We start from the raw sequence: 21,338 nt of genomic DNA on the forward strand, positions 1-21,338 counted from the left end.
CATTATCATTTAGATTTAAGTAGTAATCAGATGTTTGCTCTTTCCTTCATCCAAACAATCCAGGCTTATTCAAATTGGTCTTTAACTGTTGGGTACTACAGTGCTGCAGCAAGTCATCGGAACCAATTAAATCTACATTAAGAATTTGCATGACAAAAACTTCTTAATACACCTCTACCCGGATATAACGCTGTCCTCGGGAGCCAAAGAATCTTACCGTGTTATAAGTGAAACTCGTTATATCGAACTTGCTTTGATCCACTGCAGTGCGCAGGTCCCCCCCCCCCCCAAGAGCACTACTTTACCGTGTTATATCCGAATTCGTGTTATATCGGGTCGTTTTATATCGGGGTAGAGGTGTATCTAAAACTTTTGAAAACAATAATATGCATAAAAATGACTGCACTCTATGTAACTCGTTTGATTTCAGACTGCCTCCTTACCCCAGCTTTGTTAGCTGCTCGCAGCCTAAAGCTGTACGTCTTTCCAGGAAGAAGGTTGCTTACGGTGCATTCAACATCAGAGCCTTGATAAACCTCTCTGTGTTCATCTGTTTCCACAGAAGACATTTCCAGACCATAACAGGTAATAGGTGATCCACCATCTGCTTGAGGTGGTCCTAAAAAACAGGGAAAAGGATTATATGGTTTTAAAAATATATCAACACATTTTGATTTCTCAGGCTATATCTACACCAGGGGGTCAACAACCTCTGGCACACAGCTTGCCCGGGTAAGCACCCTGGTGGGCTGGGCCAGTTTGTTTACCTGCCGTGTTGGCAGGTTCGGCTGACCGTGGCTCCCAGTGGCCGCGGTTTGCCATCCCACGCCAATGGGGGCGACAGGAAGCTGCATCCCTCGCCACTTCCCGCCGCCCCCATTGGCCTGGGACGGTGAACCACAGCCAGTGGGAGCCGCAGTCGGCCGAACCTGCCGATGCAGCAGGTAAACAAACTGGCCCGGCCCGCCAGGGTGCTTACCCTGGCGAGCCATGTGCCAGAGGTTGCCGACCCCTGATCTACACTATAGATTTCTGCCAGCTTTGCTATGTCAGTCAGGGGTGTGATCTCTGACTGACACAGTTGTGCTGACAGAAGTCATTAGTGTAGATGCAGCTATACTGGCAAAGCTGTACTTTTACCTCTGCAGTTTGTTTTACTCGTGGAGGGTGGTTTTACTATACTAGTACAAAACACACCTTTGTTGATATAGCTGCATCCACCCTTGGAGAACTTGGCTGGCATACTATACTGATATATCAACATTGGTAAAGCACTCCTAGCCTACACTTGGCCTTAGATGATAGTCACAATAACAATTACCCCATCTCAGCTGAATTTCTTTTGCTCTTGGTCTGCCCTGTAGTCTGGGAGGTTGGCCTGGACCAGGAAGCACTGCTGGTGTCTGCACCAATAAAGAATCAGATGCCTGTAAAGGAAAAATTGACAAAAGCCGTAATATAATCAGGTGCATTTTGACCTTACTTCATAAAGAAAATGAGAATACTTTGAACTACAACTAAATATCATAAATGTCATAAAAATCAGTGAGGTAAAATATTGATAAATATTTCCATGCAGATCCCAGTTTAGGAGAAGAGCTATAAAAAGAGATCAATAACCAGGGATAGTAGGAAATACAATTTTTGCACTGCTGTAACTATGTCAATTAGGGATGTGATTTTTAATTGATATAGTTATACTGGTACAAACCTAGTGTAAATACAGGTATGCCAGTATAAAGATGCCTTGCACAAGTATAGCTTATTCCCCATCCCATAGGGGAATAAGCTGTATCAGTATAAACATTTTTATATGGCTATAACTGTGTCCATACTAGAGGTTGTACCACTAACTATCCCGGTAGAGGTTTTGCTGTAAACAAGGCCTGAGAGAGAAGATAAGTAAAAATTGTTACCAAAAAAGTAGCAATGCTTTTTTTGACAGCGAAGTTGAATTGTCCACTTTTGCACTGCTTTTTATAATTAAATATGCAGTAAATATCCACCTCCAATTTGGGGATGTGCACAGGAATGCACAGCATACCCCTTGTGTAGCACGGAGTCCCATTCCACAAGGGTTCCCTGCATATGCTCAGGCAAGGGCAGGCTAGAGGATCAGAGGTTGTGCCGATCTGCCAATGCACACTGTTGCACAGGGATCAGAGGTGACTGCAGCGCACTATTCTGTGGCCTGAGGAAACATTCATTCCCTGCCCCACCTTCACATGTATTCAGCCCAGCTATTTAGACTGAGTGCTAGAATGATGATTTGGCTCTTGGAGAAATGAATATTCACATTGCTGTGCTGAGTTAAACAGATACTGCTTTAAGAAAGTTTTATTATTTCCAATAAATCACATCAGAAAAGTAGCGCAATTATATTGTCATGTTTTCTGTAAATTTGAAAAGCAGCTGGAATAAGTAAAACATTTGTACAGAGAAATGTTCACATTTTATTTCTCTAAGAAATGAGAGCAGAAACTCTAAACTCTGGGAAAAAATTTCTGAAAATTTCTTGAGTCCCCAATTATAGATACTGTATTACACAGTGGTTGTATGATTATTCTACAACATTCAATGTTCCTAGCTGGACCATCAGATTTTCTTAAAGCTAAAGAGGTTTTCCACAAGTGTCACATCTATATATAAAATATCAGATAATATTACCGCACTCTGCCCTCCTTCCCCAGTACAGTATACACGTAAGCGATAAGACCAGCCTGGATGTAGTCGATCACACAAATGTTCCCTAGCAGCTCCACTGTATATTACGTCCCAGTTGTTTCCTGAAAGGTTAAGAATTAGTGTGCAATGAACCAAGATGCAATTTTCAGCATTTCAGTATCAGACATAGCACATATCCTAATTTCACTAAACAAACATGTGTGTCATTTGTCAGACAAATTCAAAGCTTGCTTCGAATTTCCTGGAAATGATCTAATTATCTCATGACTATAGTTTCCTAGACAAATTTGTGTAGATTTGCTGAAGTGAAATATCTCCCTTATCTGGCATACCCAATAACTAAGATGTACAATTTGTATTTAATAAAGCAGTTTAAATGTGCTTACTGGTCTAGTAATAATGTTATAACTAAATAGATGGAAGAAAAATAAGCCCATGGAAAAGATACTTTAATTAAATCATACATATTCATTTTACACAGCAAGTCTATACTTCCTAAAATTAAAGTCTGATAAAGCCAGCCTGATGCTTGAGCAGTAGGCAGGGGCTTGCAGCACCTGAGATAAAAGGAAGTTACCTACCCTTTGTAACTGGAGTTCTTTGAGATTTTTTATGAATCTGTAGACTCAGGGGTTGTACTCTATGACTGGAGAATTTGCTAACATAGTTCCTATTTTTAAGAAAGGGAAAAGAGGCGACCTGGGAAACTACAGGCCTGTTAGTTTAACCTCAGTTGTATGCAAGGTCTTGGAACAAATTTTGAAAGAGGAAGTCATTAAGAACATAGAGATAAACGGTAATTGCGATAAAATATAACATGGTTTTACAAAAAGTAGATTGTGCCAGACCAACCTAATCTCCTTCTTTGAGAATATAACTGCTTTTTTAGACAAAGGAAATGCAGTAGGTCTAATCTACCTGGATTTCAGTAAGGCATTTGATACAGTTCCACATGGGAAATTATTAATTTAATTGGAGAAGATGCAGATTAATATGAGAATTGAAAGGTGGAGAAGGAACTGGTTAAAGGTGAGACTACAACAGGTCATATTGAAAGGTGTACTGCCAGGCTGGAGGGAGGTTATTAAATGGAGTTCCTCAGGGATTGGTCTTGGGATCTATCTTATTTAATATTTTTCTTATGGACCTTGGCACAAAAGGTGGGAGGGTGCTAATCAAATCTGTGGATGACACAAAGTTGGGAGGTATTGCCAATATGGAGGAGGACCAGAATATCATACAGGAAGATCTGGATTACCTTGAAAACTGGAGTAATAGAAATGGGATGAAATTTAATAGTGCAAAATGCAAGGTCATGCACTTAGGGACTAAGAACAAGAATTTTTGCTATAAGCTAGGGACATATCAGTTGGAAGTGACAGAGGAGGAGACAGACCTGGGGTGTATTGGTTGATCGCAGGATGACTATGAGCTGCTAATATGATATAGCTGTGAAAAAAGGCTAATGTAGTCCTAGGATGCATCAGGGTGTGGTATTTCTACTAGGGTCAGGGGAGTGTTTATACTATTATATGAGGCACTGGTGAGACCTTATCTGGAATACCGTGTGCAGTTCTGGTCTCTCATGTTTAAGAAAGATGAATTCAAATTGGAACAGGTGTAGGGAAGTGCTACTAGGATGATCCAAGGAATGGAAAACCTGTCTTATGAGAGGAAACTCAAAGAGCCTGGCTTGTTTAGCCTAACCAATAGAAGGCTGAAGAGAGATATGATTGCTCTCTATAAATACACCAGAGGGGTAAATACCAGGGTGAGAGAAGGAGTTATTTAAGTTAAGCATCAATGTGGACACAAGAACAAATGGATATAAACTGCCATCAAGTTTAAGCTTGAAATTAGACAAAGGTTTCTAACCATTAGAGGAGTGAAGTTCTAGAACAGCCTTCAAAGGGAAGCAGTGGGGGCAAAAAACCTAACTGGCTTCGAGACTGAGCTTGAGAAGTTTATGGAGGGGATGGTATGATGAGACTGCCCACAATGGCACATGACCGATCTGCAACTGCTAGCAGGAAATACCTCCAGCGACAGGTGATGAGACACTAGACAAGGAGGGATCTTAGTTACCACAGAGAATTCTTTCCTAGGTGCCTGGCTGGTGTGTCTTGTTCACATGCTGAGGCTCAGTTTGCCATATTTGGGGTCAGGAAGGAATTTCCCCCCAGGGCAGATTGGCAGATTCCCACCCTGGGGTTTTTTCGCCCTCCTCTGCAGCATGGGGTATGAGTGACTTGCAGGTTTAAACTAGTGTAAATGGTGGATTCTCTGCAACTTGAAGCCTTTAAATCATGATTTGAGTACTTCAGTAACTTAGCCAGAGGTTATGAGTCTATTACAGGAGTGGGTGGGTGAGGTTCTGTGGCCTGCAATGCACAGGAGGTCAGACTAGATTAGTCTATGAGATCTGTGGTCCCGATCTGTATTCCACTGTGGGTACGCATGTGCTCCATATACCTAGGACCAGGAATTCTAGCAAGTAGTGTCTGTTGGTCTGTGCCTGCAACCTCAGTCTCCTTGTGTCCTTGCTGATGGTATAAAGGGTGGTGCGGACTGATGGCTTCTCCAGTTCCTCTTCTGACCGCAAATCAGAGATGATCCAAAGCAGAGGAGAAGGAGGGCAGGTAGTAGAATACAGATAAGAACCCAACATCTCGAAGAATTCTAGTTACAAAGGGTAAGCAATTTCCCTTTCATTTTGAGTGCTGGTCCCTACGTGTATTCCACTGTGGGTGACTGACAAGCAGTACTCATAGAGGAGGAGGAGGAGGGTGCAAGAATGGAGGTAGTATGGCTGCTTGTAGAACCACTGTCGTGGAGGCTTGGACCAAGGCATAATGTCTTGTGAATGTGCAGATGGACCTCCACATAACTATCTTACAAATATCAGGCAAATATCTATTTGGTATACGCAATCCGGTCGAGTCAAACCACAACATTTTATAAATGATGTTCAAGGCGCAAAGACCTCCAGGAAGTTGAGTCATTTTGGAGTCCTCAACAATGTGTGTCATGGGCTGTGGATGCCCACATTGACACAGTGGGATGTCTCTTAAACGCCACCGAAATTCCGCTGCAGCACAAGTTCCAAGTGTGACACTACATCCCCTATTCATCATAGTGATATTATGATATGATTACGGCATAATTGTGACGCATTTTGTACAAGATGGGTCATGTAAGGTGTCATTGGAAAAGTTGATTTGCTAAATATGATTATCCTATGTGTGTACATATATAATTTTTGTATCTGAAGTTGTGAATATTGACTATGTATCTGTATTTCAAATGTGGTTATACCTGGGTGACACCCGCTAGGCAAGTCCTTGCCCAGACCCTGTAGGGAACAGAAGCAATGACATTTCCTGTTATTCTCGTGGTGAACAGGTCTACTTAGGGAGTTCCCCACCTCTGGAATAGTGTTCGGGCTACCTCCAGATGGAGCGACCACTCGTGATGAGAGAAAAAGGATCTGCTGAGGAGATCTGCCAGCGTGTTCCTGACACTGGGGAGGTGTCAGACCTTCAGGTGGATCGTGTGCTCGATGCAGAAACCCCATAATCTGAGAGCCTCTTGACAGAGAGCCAATGAGCATGCTCCCCCTTGCCTGTTGATGTAGAACATACAGGCCGTATTGTATGTCAGCACTCTCACCACCTTGTCTGCCAGGTGCAGCAGAAAGACTCCGCAGGCAAAACGTACCACTCTGAGCTCTTTGACATTTATGTGCAACATCATCTCCTCTGGGGACCATGTGACCTGGGTCTGGAGTTCGCTGAGATGTGCTCCCCAGCCTAGGTGTGAAGCGTCCAATATCAACTTGATGGAGTGACAAGGGCTGTCGAATGGAACTCCTTCCAAGACTGCCCTGGGGTCAGTCCACCATTGCAGCGAGGTAAGTATTGTTGGCAGGATGGTAACGACTTTTTCCAGGTGATCTCTGGAGTGGGAACAGACGGTTGCCAGCCAGGCTGTAAGGGCCGCATCTGGAGCCTGGCATGGCAGACAAGATATGTACATACTGCCATGTGTCCCAGCAGGCACAGAAACCCTGGCCGTGGTCAGGGGGAATGTGGAGATGCCTGCAATGAGGTCCACCAACACTTGGAACCTTTCCTGCGGTAGAAATGCTCTGGTGCAGGTGGAGTTGAGAATCGCTCTGATTAACTCTATCCTCTGTACTGGAACTAACATTGACTTCTTGTTGTTTACCAGCAGGCCCAGGGATCAGCACGTGTCCTGCAACACCACGACATCTCTTTGGACTTGGGACCTGGATCGACCTTTGACTAGCCAGTCGTTGAGGTATGGGTAGATCTGGATACCCTGATATCTGAAGTAAGCCGCTACTACTGACATGCACTTGGTAAACACCCTCCGTGCTGTTGCTAGGCCGAAAGGGAGAGCCGCAAACTGGTAGTGGTCTGATCCCACCATGAAGCATAGGAAGTGCCTGTGTCTTTAGAATAATAGAATATCAGGGTTGGAAGGGATCTAAGGAGGTCATCTAGTCCAACCCCCTGCTCAAAGCAGGACCAATCCCCAACTAAATCATCCCAGCCAGGGCTTTGTCAAGCCTGACTTTAAAAGCTCTAAGGAAGGAGATTCCACCACTTCCCTAGGTAACCCATTTGAGTGCTTCACCTCCCTCCTAGTGAAAAAGTTTTTCCTAATATCCAACCTAAACCTCCCCCACTGCAACTTGACACCATTACTCCTTGTTCTGTCATCTGGTACCACTGAGAACAGTCTAGATCCATCCTCTTTCGAACCCCCTTTCAGGTAGTTGAAAGCAGCTATCAAATCCCCCCTCATTCTTCTCTCCTGCAGACTAAATAATCCCAGTTCCCTCAGCCTCTCCTCATAAATCATGTGCTCCAGCCCCCTAATCATTTTTGTTGCCTTCCGCAGGACCCTTTCCAATTTTTCCACATCCTTTTTGTGGTGTGGGGCCCAAAACTGGATACAGTACTCCAGATGAGGCCTCACCAATGTCGAATAGAGGGGAATGATCACATCCCTCGATCTGCTGGCAATGCCCTTACTTATACAGTCCAAAATGCCATCAGCCTTCTTGGCAACAAGGGCACACTGTTGACTCAGCTTCTCGTCCATTGTAACCCCTAGGTCCTTTTCTGCAGAACTGCTGCCTAGCCTCTCGGTCCCTTGTCTGTAGCAGTGCATGGGATTCTGCTGTCCTAAGTGCGGGACTCTGCACTTGTCCTTGTTGAACCTCATCAGATTTCTTTTGGCCCAATCCTCTAATTTGTCTAGGTCCCTCTGTATCCTATCCCTACCCTCCAGCGTATCTACCACTCCTCCCAGCTTAGTGTCATCTGCAAACTTGCTAAGAGTGCAAACCATGCCATCCTCCAGATTATTAATGAAGATATTGAACAAAACCGGCCCCAGGACCGACCCTTGGGGCACTCCGCTTGATACCGGCTACCAACTAGACATGGAGCCATTGATCACTACCCGTTGAGACTGATGATCTAGCCAGCTTTCTATCCAGCATCCAGCCCATACTTCTTTAACTTGCCGGCAAGAATACTGTGGGAGACCGTATCAAAAGCTTTGCTAAAGTTAAGGAATAACACGTCCACTGCTTTCCCCCTCATCCACAGAGCCAGTTATCTCATCATAGAAGGCAATTAGATCAGTTAGGCATGACTTGCCCTTGGTGAATCCATGCTGACTGTTCCTTATCACTTTCCTCTCCTCTAAGATCGCTATATGAAAGTATGTGTCCTTCAAGTTGAGGACAGCATACCAGTCTCCTGGATCCAGAGAGGGGATGATGGAGGCCAGGAAGACCATGTGGAACTTCAATTTCTTTAGGTATTTATTGAGGTCTCACAGGTCCAGGATGGGCCATAGACCGCCCTTGGCCTTTGAGATTAAGAAATACCGGGAATAGAACCCATTGTGCCTGTACATGTGAGGAACCTCTTCCACCGCACCCTGCTACAGCAACCCTTCTACCTCCTGCACGAGAAGACTCTTGTGAGAGGCATCCCTGAAGAGGGAGTCCAGCAAGAAGGCAAAAAAAGAAAGGCCAGAAAAGAAAGGCAGGAAAGGCCTCAGGGGGGTGGAGAAGTGTAGTACTTCCTGGGCAGTGTCAAAAATGCCCACTTGTGCCCCATGCTTAGTACGTGTCGAGCCCACTTGGGCATAGTAGCAGGCTCCACTGCACTGCGTGAGGGATGGTACTTGGGGGATGGCCCCACTGCTATGTTGGCTGCTTTGGTCTTGGTCCTGGACGGACTTTCCCTCAGGGATTTTGGTTTGGGACCAGGGGCTACTCTGGGTCTTTTTTACAGCTGCGCAGCTTGTCTTTCAGGCCATGAGGTCCAGGGCCCAGTAGCCTTGCTGTCACTGCTCAGCCATGAAGGGAGCCTCCCAGGAATGCTGAGGATGCCCGCCACATAGAGCAGGCCAGAGCAGCCCAGGCTGCCGCGAGGAGGCTGGATGGGAGGGAGCTGGAGGCTGCTCTGAGCTGCGGCCGAGATCTCTTCGAGGATGCTGCTGCTCTGATGCAGGCCCAGAATTCCTTCCTGGACAGGAGAGCCTCCCTGGGATTCCTTCCGGCCCTCTCCGAGGATTGGCCTTTGCCACTCTGTCATCTGGGTTGTAATCATGGAAAATTGGAAGGGTTTGCAAAGGCACTTAACTTTTCTCCCTCAATTTTTGGGCTTCTTTTTAAAATTCAACTCTTTCAATCTCTTTTATTCTTGGGCCTGGGCCTTTGTTTTTGGGCCTCTATGGGTGTTTGGATTTGGGTGCCTTTAGCTGGCACAAAGTATTTACTTTCAGCCCTTTTTGGCACAGTGGTTCAGGAGGGGCAGTGGGAAAGGCTTTGCAATTTTTGAGGGGGTTAGAGGGCAGAGCATTACAGGTAGGGCCCAATCCGGTTGTTGGAGCTGTGTCCAGCAAAGCAGGTGAGCACAGCGATGGCCAGGGAGCCAAAGCTCCTCAGGTTGAGCAACTCTGTAGTTTAGATTCAATTTGAGGAAATCTCTTCAGTGTGTATCTGGGAGTTTGGGTGAGGGGTGGGACCCCAGAGACCTTGGTGAAGACCGCCGGCTGAGAGCCATGCTGACACAGCCCTGACCCAGTGAGCCCATGGGCCTCAGGGCCCTGGCCTCCCTGGGGGGGGGGCCTGCCTTGGGGGAGGAGGGGGAGGCTCCTGGATCTGGAGGAGCTGGCCTGGGGGAGTCTGGACTGTCTCTGGCTGCCTCTGAGCTCACCTGTCTGCGACCAGGCAGGGCCCCGCTGCGGGGCCAGGGTGGCATACTGGGGCCAGGTTGCTTGAGCGGGTGCTGCTGCATGCTGTGACCAGTGGCATGCTGGCTGCCAGACCCAGGCTTCCAGCTCAAGGACTCCTGTGTCGTCCAGAGTCGTGGCTGCTGCCAGCTGCCCGGGCGACGTGGAGACCAACGGACAGCCTCACGGACCAACTGGCTGGCCGCTGCATGCTGGACATAGACCTGATTGACATAGACCTCCTGAACCAATCGGGATTGGTGGGGACATCGTGTGGGACCATCTCGGCATAACGTATGGCGGATCGTAGATCGCGCTGGCCGGCTGAGGGACGCTTGATGGGTGGGGCGGGTCAGGGGGTCAGGAGGTGGGGAGCGTGTGTCCAGGTCTGAGTCTGGGTGTCAGGTGTCTGTGGTGTTGGTGACCATGTTGGTGTTCGTGATGGTGTGACCAGTGCCAGACCCAGTGCACTGGCCTTGGAGACACTGCTCCTGCCTCGGTGTGCTCTGCGCCTGCTGCGCCAAGCTACCAGCGCGCCACGAATCGCAGCCAGTGTCCCCGCCCTTGGGGCCCAGGAGGGACCGAGGGGAGCCTGAGGAGTTGAGCCTGCCTCCCTGCTCCTCTGCTCTGAGACCTGGCAGTGAGGACTGAGCAGAGCGCGCAGGGAACGGTACCGCAGTGGAGTTAGTCCCAAAGTGGGCCCCAGGCTGGGTACAGCTGGAGCGCTGTGTGTGTGTCAGGGTGTCCTCAGTTGCCTGTTTGGCCTCAGGCAGGTCCCAACAGGACACATCCCCAGGACGGATGCCCTCGTCACTGTCTGGGGTGACAGGCATGGTATGATGGGATGGGGATGGGATGGTGAGCTGAGTCCTGACTGACTCTGGGAGGTGTTGGAGTGCCAGCAGGCCCGCTCTTGGCTCTTCCTTCCCTTCCCCCCTTCACGGACGGGGGAGATCTTCCTTTCTTTTCTCTCTTTCTTCTTGGGCTGGGGGGGGGGGGGGGGGGTGGAGGATCTGGCGGCGCGCGCGGTGCTGCGCCCACACGCTGCTGTGTTGCTCAGGGCTGACTCAGACATCTGCTCCGGTGCCAGGGTCAGCACTGACTCCATCAGGAGGAGGAGATGGATCTCTCTCTCACTTTTTTTTTTTCAGTTTTTTTGGATTTTTTATGTGACTTTTTTTGCTTGTGTGTCCCTTCGCCCACACACCAACAAACTAGCATGTGGGTTGTTGATGGGGGGGCATAGGGGGGCCACTACATGATCGTGGGGCTTAAAGCCTAGGGACTGGGGCATGCCCCGTCCCTAGGCTGAGTCCCGTCTGCGACCGACTAAACTAGAACTAATACTAAGGGAACTACTAACTATTATACAACTATTTTATAGGAAACATTCAGAAGAAACACTGAAAGAAATGGTGTCACGTATCAGAGGGATAACCGTGTTAGTCTGGATCTGTAAAAAGCAACAAAGAGTCCTGTGGCGCCTTATAGACTAACAGACGTATTGGAGCATAAGCTTTTGTGGGTGAATACCCACTTCGTCAGACGCATGTGGTGGAAATTTCCAGGGGCAGGTATAAATATGCAGGCAAGAATCAGTCTAGAGATAACGAAGTTAGTTCAGTCAGGGAGGATGAGGCCCTCTTCTAGCAGTTGAGGTGTGAACACCAAGGGAGGAGAAACTGCTTTTGTAGTTGGCTAGCCATTCACAGTCTTTGTTTAATCCTGAGCTGATGGTGTCAAATTTGCAAATGAACTTTTAAAGGTAGCCATCCTGCAGCAAAAAAACTTCAGGACCAGACTCCAAAGAGAAACTGCTGAACTTCAGTTCATTTGCAGTTGACTACAATGGAACTTAAAAGCCATGCTTCAGTACCCTTCCAGAACAGGGATGCTTTCCTGAACTGGGACCATAGCGCTGTTTTAGCCTGAACCACACTACACACAACTAGCTATAAACTAAGGGCAAAAACAGTTGTTATTCCAAAAGTGCTCTGCATCATTTTTCCCATTTAATGATGGTAAGCACAACAGTAATGTTATTAACTAAAAGCTTAGCCACAAGAAAAGTGTCAACTCTGGTTGATCTCTGCTATGAACCAAGGGTACTATGTGGTCTTATCTGTAATTTGGCCATCCACATAGAATGCCTGTAATACGAGGATTAAATTTGGGCCATCTCTTTAGACAGAATAGGATGCAACATACAACCTAGTAATTACAACTTGCAAGAGTATTCTTTATACATACATTCAGAAAAACAGAGTGCCTTTTAGTGCCTTTCATTTTTCTATTATAGCAGTTCCCAGAGGTGCCAGTCATCTAAGCATACAAAAACAGTCCCTGCCCCATAGAATTTACAATGTATATCAGAGATATAACGAAATGCCAAAATCAGGGAACACCGTGCTGCATTTGAAAAGTTCCTACATTAATTCTTACCATTTGAGCCTTCAGAAATCTCCACGACATATTTAGTTATTGCTGCCCCTCCATTGTCTTTTGGTGGATCTACCAAATATGAACAAAAAGTCAGGCAAAACACACTGTTCTGGACACTATTGTATTTACATGACATAGATAAAAAACTTTCTGTGGAACATTTAAGGAAGTTAAGCTAGTGTCTAAGACCCAGATTTTTAAAGGTATTTAGACATTGCTCTGGTCAGCATTGCAAGGCCTAAATGACTTAGAAGCAGGACATAGGCTCTTAAGCACCTATGTCACTTTTAAAAATGAGAGTTGGGCTCCTAAATCACTTGGTTTTACAATGCTGAGTGAAGCAATACTTTTAAAAGTCTGGGCCTAAGTGCTTTTCTGATTGGGGAGGGACTTAAGCACATATTTAAGTACTTCACTGAATTGGGGCCTTGTCGGGTTCCAGAAGTTGCTTTTTTTTTTTTAAATGGAAAAACCAGATGTTAAGCAGATTTATTTTAATGTCTAGGTCAGAGATTTAATTACTTATATGTAGGGCTGTCAATTAATTGCAGTTAACTCAGGTGATTAACTCAAAAAATTAATAGTGATTAAAAAAAATAATCACAATTAATCGCAGTTTTAATCGCACTGTTGAATAGTAGAATACTAACTGAAATTTATTAAATATTTTAGTTGTTTTTCTACATTTTTAAATATATTGATTTCAATTACAACACAGAATACAAAGTGTACAGTGCTCGCTTTATATTATTATTTTTATTACAAATATTTGCACTGTAAAAATGAAAAACAAAAGAAATAGTATTTTTCAATTCACCTCATATAAGTACTGTAGTATGATCTCTTTATCGTGAAAATGCAACTTACAAATGTTAATTTTTTTTGTTACATAACTGCACTCAAAAAGAAAATAATGTAAAACTTTAGAGCCTACAAATCTACTCAGTCCTACTTCTTGTTCAACCATGCTAAGAGAAACGAGTTTGTTTACATTTATAGGAAACAATGCTGCCCGCTTCTTATTTACAATGTCACCTGAAAATGAGAACTGGCATTCACGTGGAACTTTTGTAGCTGGCACTGCAAGGTATTTATGTGCCCGATATGCTAAACATTCATATGCCCCTTCATGCTTTGGCCACCATTCCAGAGGACATGCTTCCATGCTGATGATGCTTGTTAAAAAAATAATGCATTAAACAACCTAGTGACTGAACTTCCTGGGGGAGAATTGTATGTCTCCTGTTCTGTTTTACCTGCATTCTGCCATATATTTCATGTTATAGCAGTCTTGGATGATGACCCAGCACATGTTGTTCGTTTTAAGAACACTTTCACTGCAGATTTGACAAAACGCAAAGAAGGTACCAATGTGAGATTTCTAAAGATAGCTACAGCACTCCACCCAAGGGTTAGGAATCTTAAGTGCCTTCCAAAATCTGAGAGGATCGAGGTGAGAAGCATGTTTTCAAAAGTCTTAAAAGAGCAACACTCTGATGCAGAAACTACAGAACCTGAACCACCGAAAAAGAAAATCAACCTTCTGCAGGTGGCATCTGACTCAGATGATGAAAATGAATATGCATCAGTCCGCACTGATTTGGATCGTTATCAGGCAGAACCCGTCATGCATGCATGATGTCCTCTGGAATGGTAACTGAAGCATAAAGGGACATATGAATCTTTAGCACATCTGGCACATCTTGTGATGCCGGCTATAATATTGCCACGCGAACACCTGTTCTCACTTTCAGGTGACATTGTACACAAGAAGAGGGCAGCATTATCTTCTGCAAATGTAAACAAACTTGTCTGAGCGATTGGCTGAACAAGAAGTAGGACTGAGTGGACTTGTAAGCTCTAAAGCAGGGGTCAGCAACCTTTCAGAAGTGGTGTGCCGAATCTTCATTTATTCACTCTAATTTAAGGTTTCGCATGCCAATAATACATTTTAACATTTTTAGAAGGTCTCTTTCTATAAGTCTATAATATATAACTAAACTATTGTTGTATGTAAAGTAAATAAGGCTTTTAAAATGTTTAAGAAGCTTCATTTAAAATTAAATTAAAATGCAGAGCTCCCCGGGCAGTGTGCGTGCCACTGAAAATCAGCTCACGTGCCAACTTCGGCACCCGTGCCATAGGTTGCCTACCCCTGCTCTAAAGTTTTACTTTGTTTTGTTTTTGAATGCAGCTTTTTTTTGTACATAATTCTACATTTGTAAGTTCCACTTCCCTGACAAAGAGAGATTGCACTACAGTACTTGTATTAGGTGAATAGAAAAATACTATTTCTTGTTGTTATTATTCACGATTAATCACCTGATTAGTCACGCTGTTAAACAATAATAGAATACCATTTATTTAAATATGTTGGATGTTTTCTACATTTTCAAATATATTGATTTCAATTACAACACAGAATACAAAGTGTACAGTGCTCACTTTATATTTATTTTTATTACAAATATTTGCACTGTAAAAAACAAAAGCAATAGTATTTTTCTATTCACCTAATACTCATAGGTTGACAGATTGTGTGGGAATTTGTACCTGGACTTCAGGAAGCATATATATTTCAAACTAGAGCTGTGTGAAGCTCTCATTAGAAAACCTGAAAGTATTCTTCACTCTGCTGGTTTCATTATAAACCCAAAGCTCAGACCAGGTTCATCCAAAGGTTTGTGAACCTAGGTCCAGTTGTAAGCGAATCTAGGCCAATTTATAGTTCTGCAATGAAACACATTCACTCATACATTTTCAACAGAAACCAGGAAAAATTGTAGTTTTGGCAAAGTTTCCCTTTAAGTCAGCTCAAATATAGAAACTCTAAGTTAAACTCAGGAACAGTAGTAGAGTGAGCCCAGGCAAACTGAAACCAAAAAAAAAAGTTTCTCATGAACCCCTGTGAACCAAAAAGGCTAAATTTCCCATAGCTCTTTTTCACACCTGATAGTTAGACTACTGTGGCATCCTCCTAAGTACCCTGAAGTCACTAGGTCAATATTCTGCTCTTGGTTACACTAGTGTTAATCCAGAAAAACTGCTGACTGCAGTAGTACTGAGAGCAGAATTGGTCATTCTTCACATACCAATGTACATAAATACAGAAGAAAGTATCAAAATAGAACTGAACAAAAACTTTACCCCAAATTATTTTAAAACTTTGTGCATGAATTTTTCCTTTAACTGATGGTTTTGAAGGTACTCCAGGCTTGTCTGGGCAAGTAGTAAAGTCAACTACCTCACTTGGACTGCTTTTGCCTTCCAAGTTATAGGCAATGACCTGTAAAAAAAAATTATATATATATATATATAAAAGTATTCTATAAACACCACATGTACACTATTGGTACTCTACAAGCTGCTAATGCTGTGTGTGTCTAAATCATTTATATATATATGTTTAATTCATAGGTTATAAATCAGCAAAGGAAAGAAAATTATCACACATTTTTGTATATTATACCATTTTAGTAGTCAACCACTTTACTGAAATGAAAAATGGCAGAGAATTGCCAGCAGTGAAATTTTAATATTTTAAAAAATGAAAATTAAAAATTTATCATTTTATAACAGTTGTAAAGAAAACAAAAAACAAACGAACAAACCCCCCCAACATTTTCAAAACTACCTGACTAAAGTTAGGCTCCTAAATCTATATTCAAGGCATGTAAAAGTAGCCTGATGATAAGACATACTCAGGAAGCTGCAGCTCCCAATGACTTTAATGGAATTTGTGGGCACTTAGTACTTTTGAAAGTCTCGCTACTTTTATTTATGTGCCCAAGTATGAATTTAGGAATCTAATTATAAGTACAAGGTTTTGAAAATTTGGCCATAGTATTTTTGGTAGTCTTAAATACTTAGCGGTATTTTTAAAATAAATGATCCTTAAATACAAATACACCGCTACCTCGATATAACGCCACCCGATATAACATGAATTTGGATATAACGCGGTAAAGCAGTGTTCGGGGGGGGGGGGGGGGAAGCTGCACACTCCGGTGGATCAAAGCAAATTCAATATAGCACGGTTTCACCTATAACGCGGTAAGATTTTTTGGCTCCCAAGGACAGCGTTATATCGAGATAGAGGTGTATAAACTGCACATGCACAGAGGCAAATTTTTAAACTGCAGATACATCAGTCAGTTAGTATTCAACTACATTAAACATAAAAAGCAGTTAGATCACATTATGGTTGCTGGTCAAATTTTATATCTGAAAAAAAATATCAAAATTAGAGCTACACAAAACTATATTAAACTACTCACTTCATCTTTTACAACCCATTAGTTTGAAAATAGCCTTCAAGCCCACCCTTCTTATTCTTCCCCTTATTCTTCTTTCAGGACACCAGAAAAACTTACATATATATTATATACCCTCAAAAATAAAACTACATTGGAAGCATCCATACAATAGCAATACAGAAGTTTGGATATTACACAAAATTTTACTTATTCTACTGAAGGAAACTGAAGTACTAAAATTTGGATCACATATGTTCCTCACTGTGGTAAAAATAATTTTGTATGATTAGTTTAATAAAATATTGAAAAAATGTGACATTTTAATAAAAGCAAAACATTATAAAATAGAATACTTGAGACAATATAGTCCTCGTCTTTTTAAACTTTTTTCTTTTAAGAAAATAGCTACAGAAATACAAAGTAGGAAATGTAAAAAGTGACTGCACTAATAACTGGTGCCAACAAAAGCAAAGAAGTTATTAAATAAATCTGTCACACCATCTTTCCACAATCTTAAGGAATGCTACTACTCCTAAATCTCTCCCATCTATAATGAAATGAGAGAGTTGATTAACACAGTATTTATTCTTTGTACTATGTGGGAGAACAAGAGCCTCTTCTACTTAAAAATGGTTCAGTTAAACAAAATAGCATCTGAAATTTGTGTCATGTAATATGTTCTTGGAGCAATATTGTGCTATCAAATCCCCACAGATCTATCTCCAAGAAGTATTTTAAGTGTTGCCAGCTTAAATACATATGCAACTGCTGAGGCCCCAATTTTACACTATGTTGGGGATATCCTGCTCAAAACAATGCATGACTAATGCATTCCCACACCTGGTCCTTCATAATTTTTTTTTAACTGTTGTAGCATCACTAGTTAAAATCAAGCCAACATATTCTACAATGAGTACCCTGAAGTTTGCGTTCTAAAATCTTTTCAGGTTCCTAAATAAGGGGCCTAATTTTCAGCAGTCTCAAGCAACAAGCAGCTGTTACTGTAATCAAGGGAATGCCCTATGTAAATTATAAAATGGAGATTTCAAAATGTATTGAAAAAGTATTACTTTTGCTAAAAGATCAAATAGTTTTCTCTCTGATATTACAGAGAAGGTATGCTCTCCTTGGGCAGCTCTCGTTTCTTACCAATAAATGTATGAAGTGATATTTTAAGTTTATCCAAACAGTACTTTAGAAAAGTATCAGTAAGTGTGTTACCAGTTTGTTTCATCACAGAAACCAACTGTAAAAAACAACTGCTAACACTGAGCAACTTTGCAATGAATAAAACCAAAAGAATCTGAAGAATCTTACCCTAAATTTATACTTTGTACTACGTCTAAGATTCTTCACTGTGCAGGTGAGATCATCTCCATCGTATTTTGGTTTGAAACCATATCCCTATAGAAGGAATAAAATATTAATACTTGAAATATATTTATAAACCAGACTATATATAGCAGAACTCATAAAATCTGAAACATAGGTACTTGTTAGGCTGCTTTGAGTGAAGTTTTTATTCTGTAAACAAATATTTTTGAGTCACCCATCACCATTTGGGATGGTGTACAATGGAAATAAGAGAATTATGATCAAAACAATATGATAAAATCAAAATAAACCCATCATTTTTTGACTATAAAACAGAAGTTCTAATGCAACAAAAGGGAAAAGGAGAAATAATATGTAGCTGATATTGGTCATACTAATGTATCTTTTGCGGGGAGTAGGGGAAATCATAGCAGGATTCATTGAAAAATGAAGGCAGATAAGCTGAAATGATTGTCAAGGGGAGCAAGTTCCACACCACAGGGACTTTTGCCAAGATCCTTCAAGGATTTACGCATGTACTTGACTTTCTATTCAAGAATACTACTCGTGTACAAAGTTAAACAATGTGTGCGTCCTTCCAGGATCAGGGCTTAACAGCAAAAGCATAACTGATAAGGATGATTGTTTGACATAACAAAAGAAAGGAAAACAATAGGGTTTTGTCTCAGTAAAAGCAAGTCATAATTTTCATTTAAGAGGAGGGAAAAGTCATGACAAATGATGTTTCAATATTAACAGTTTTTCCTTGGAAATTATGGGAAATCAAGTAAATAACCTTAATTTACAATAAAATTTGTTTAATTTTAAAATGATTGTTGAAAATTATTTAAAAGCCCATAATCTACTACATAGAGTCAAAATTAATGAAGGTGGCTTATTCAGAAGGGGACTGATGGGAGTGGCAAATGCCATAATTTTTTTATTTAACAGTCCTTTGAAAGACCGTAAGCCCAAGATTCTTTTATGTAAGGTTCCTTACTGCTCTGGCTGTGTAAAGGGGCCTTCAAGTGGGCATAAATGCAATTTCCTTTGTGGCCCTCTTACACTGCCAGAAAGGCAAAAAGGGGGCCTTACTGTCAATGAAAATCAGGTTCATAATTTGTATAAAAATAATCACAGAAGTCATATAGATGAGGCTAAAACTGACGACTGCAAACACAGACAAAGAGAACTGCATGGGCAGATCTCTATGCCTGTGTGGTTCTCTTTCCAGGGCTTGGGCCTTAGTCAGGAGCTACAACTATTAAGGGACTTAAAACCAGAAGGGTCAACTTAATCTGCTACTTTATCTATAGTCAATGCAAGGGATGCTGAAGTGTAAGACAGTGATCAAATGTGCTGAATATGTTAATGAAAAGCACTTCTGGGAGGCATGGAAAAAGAAAATAACCAACTGCCTCATGGTCAAGACTGTATGATTAGCTGTTGCAGTCGTCATGGTATAAGTAGGATACAGCCTGTATGAATTGCACAAACTCAGACACTTTCATACCATCTCTGACATGGTTTTCCACAGAAAGGATGTGCTCAAAATTGACACCAATTACTTGCTCATTGTTTACAAATACATCCCTTTAACAAACAGGGACACACAGAAAGTGAGAACATCCTTCCAACAATTCCCTCTTACTTGCTAGCAAGACTCATCCCTTTACAGGATTGAGGATGAGGTATATTCTTGCCAAGGCCAAAGCCTAATTTGCAGTGTCCGTAAGGCAAGAGATACATGAACGTTTAATATTAGAATATAATTTCATTAAAATGGAAGGACATTATTAAACATTTCAATTCTATTTACTGATATCACCTAACCATTACTAAAAAACCTTGCTGATTACAAAAATCACAACAGCACACTAATTTCTGTAGTGAATTTTTTTGCAGATATTTTCCCAATTTTGATTTTATGATATGAAATTTACCATCTCCCTCTACATGTCATATATATGTAATAAAAGCACCCATAAGTCTCATTAGAACAACATCACATCCCCAACAGAAGATCCTGTCAATGGCAAGTGTTGTTACTACACTGAGATACTATTAAGTGTGCTAAAACATTCATTTATGGTCTCTTCTCTTATTTAGAATATTTATTTCACACTTACTGAGGTCTCATCCTCCATCTCTAAAATATAAGAGATTCCTTCATCTGTTGGTGTTCCTGAGGGTTTAGTCCACTGTAAGGATAACCACGTAACTCCAGCTTTAATCAGCATAGGACTGGCTGGCATTGATGGGGCAGTGCCTGAGGTATGATACAGGACTTCTTCACTAAAACCACTGTTTTGAAACAAACAGTATGTAAACTAAATAGGATGAAGCAGGAACAAGAATAATACGGAATTGCTATACAACAGTTTCAGGCCAATTTGTCAGACGTGCACATCACTGGTAATTGCATGCTGGTACATGCAGTTGACCATCCTGTACAAACAAATTGTACCTGTGTGTGTAACTCATGCTAATACAGGTTATACATGCCCATATTTGAACGTTTGGCCTGGAATTAATATACATATTTGTTAATCAAATAGACCAAGAACACAATTTGTTTTTTAAAATCCAGTTTGAACAGTCATTATTTGCACAGCAGTAAGTCTCTAAAACACTTGTACGTTTATGTACTTTATCCAACTAATGCCAAAGCTTGTTCTTTCCACCTCTGCCCTGTACTGTTTTCCTTTGTCCAAGACTTAATAAAAAAACAACCAAATTCATTCTGCTCCCTAACCAGCTACCTGTGCAAACACTTGTACACTTCTAAGTGAGCCTACTACTTATCAAGTGTTAATTTTTCAGGAGTCCAAAAAAATGGGACAAGTAAAGCCTCTCTGAAAGCTAAGTTTCCTGTGGAGTTGCCAATATAAAATTTGTATTTTGTAGTAAATGAAAATACAGTGTAGACCACTGACTAATCTGGCAAAGCCTGATTTGTCAGCCTTACCTGATATATCTTTGGGTAGCCTTATTTGGAGACAAAAGGCAAGTAAAGGGTACAGGAAAGAACGAGAGACATTACGAAACAGAATCATTAGGGAAGGAAGCAAGAGTGAATGAGGGACTATTGGGAGCCTGGAAAATATAGTTCTCTGTATGGCTTACGCAACAAAGGTAGCAACCTAACAACTTTGATTTCAAAACTTGGATTTCTTCTACACTGTCTGGACTATCTGGGTCTTTTTAAAGTGGAATCCATCATGATACCATTTAATTTCCCTGCACATGTCTATTTACTTTTATTTTTTATGTTTTCAAACACATTATAATGATGTGACTACTATAACACAAAAGTTGTGATCTTTAAGTATAATAGATGGGCCATAATTTCACTATGTT

At 41.9% G+C, this 21,338-nt stretch overlaps 1 protein-coding gene across 6 annotated transcripts in view; it reads right to left on the reverse strand.

Moving 5' to 3' along the window:
* Positions 1-21,338, reverse strand: part of FNDC3A (fibronectin type III domain containing 3A) — a 178,703-nt gene that overhangs the window by 26,661 nt on the left and 130,704 nt on the right. For all 6 annotated transcript variants that reach the window (XM_039532933.1, XM_039532928.1, XM_039532940.1 and 3 more), the window contains 7 exons: positions 20,108-20,282; positions 17,982-18,068; positions 15,556-15,694; positions 12,409-12,477; positions 2,668-2,786; positions 1,322-1,427; positions 444-619 (listed from right to left, as the gene is read on the reverse strand). In XM_039532933.1, coding sequence (XP_039388867.1) covers positions 444-619; positions 1,322-1,427; positions 2,668-2,786; positions 12,409-12,477; positions 15,556-15,694; positions 17,982-18,068; positions 20,108-20,282 — 871 coding nt within the window. The remainder of the gene's footprint in view (positions 1-443; positions 620-1,321; positions 1,428-2,667; positions 2,787-12,408; positions 12,478-15,555; positions 15,695-17,981; positions 18,069-20,107; positions 20,283-21,338) is intronic.

Source organism: Mauremys reevesii, linkage group 1, assembly GCF_016161935.1.
Source record: "Mauremys reevesii isolate NIE-2019 linkage group 1, ASM1616193v1, whole genome shotgun sequence".
Lineage (NCBI taxonomy): Eukaryota > Metazoa > Chordata > Testudines > Geoemydidae > Mauremys > Mauremys reevesii.